This window comes from Trichinella spiralis (assembly GCF_000181795.1).
Source record: "Trichinella spiralis strain ISS 195 chromosome Unknown Scfld129, whole genome shotgun sequence".
In the NCBI taxonomy this organism is placed as follows: Eukaryota; Metazoa; Nematoda; class Enoplea; order Trichinellida; family Trichinellidae; genus Trichinella; species Trichinella spiralis.
Window position 1 is genome coordinate 1 of NW_003527068.1, and position 927 is coordinate 927.

At 61.3% G+C, this 927-nt stretch overlaps 1 protein-coding gene across 1 annotated transcript; it reads left to right on the top strand.

The window, feature by feature from the left end:
* Window positions 1-2: 2 nt before the first annotated feature.
* On the top strand, window positions 3-925 carry Tsp_15377 (conserved hypothetical protein; the record flags this gene model as incomplete). Its single annotated transcript, XM_003371034.1, is given in 2 exon segments — window positions 3-835; window positions 853-925. Coding segments are annotated over 2 exon segments (906 nt in total), but the record flags the coding sequence as incomplete, so codon positions are not given.
* Window positions 926-927: the final 2 nt, after the last annotated feature.

The window sequence follows — 927 nt, forward strand, 5'->3', positions numbered from 1 at the left end:
AGAACTCGCCTTCGGCTGGATCACGTGCGGGAGAGCCGCCCGAAATCGGGCTTCGGAGGCCGGGGTCCTTCCTTCTACAAGGCGAAGGTTCCAACGACGACGCTTTGCGGAGATTCTGGGAAATCGAGGCGCTGGGAATCACACCCACCGAAGACTCCGCTGCCGATGGAACAGCGGCGATGAAGAAATTGGAGGAGGAACTCCATCTGGACGAGGGGAGGTACTCGGTCGGCCTACCCTGGGTGCCCGGTGGACCGGCCCTCCCCAACAACTATTCTCACGCCCGACGCCGGCTCCTGGCATTAGAGCGGCGCCTGAGCACACGCGAAGAAGATCGCTTGCGGTACGCTTCAGTCATGAAGCAGTACTTCGACGAAGGCTGGGCGGAACCTGCGCCGGAGGCAAGCCCGCTTGGGCGGACGTGGTACCTTCCCCACCACGCGGTCTACCAGGGGGCGGGCGACGAGCGAAAATGTCGAGTGGTGTTCGATGGAGCCGCTCCGTATAAGGGGATCACACTGAACCGCCAGTTGGAAGCGGGACCGAATCTCCAGATTGACCTGCTGCGTGCAATTCTCTCCTTCCGCCGCCTTCGGGTAGGGTTGCAGGCCGACATCGAGAAGATGTACCTGCAAATCCGAGTGAGGGCTGAAGATCGAGACGCCTGCAGATTCCTTTGGCGGGATGACGAGCAGAAGATCCGCAAGTACCGCCTCACCCGGGTCTGCTTCGGACTGACCTGCTCACCCTTCCTGGCCATGGGGACCGTGCGGTTGCACGCCAACCAGAATCATGGGTCCGCGCCCCGAGCGGCCGAAGAAGTATTGAATAACATGTACATGGACGATTTAGCCACTTCTTGCGACTCGGTGGCGGACGCTCGGAGCTTGGTGGACCAGTTGTCGTCCTTACTGGCTTCCGGCGGGT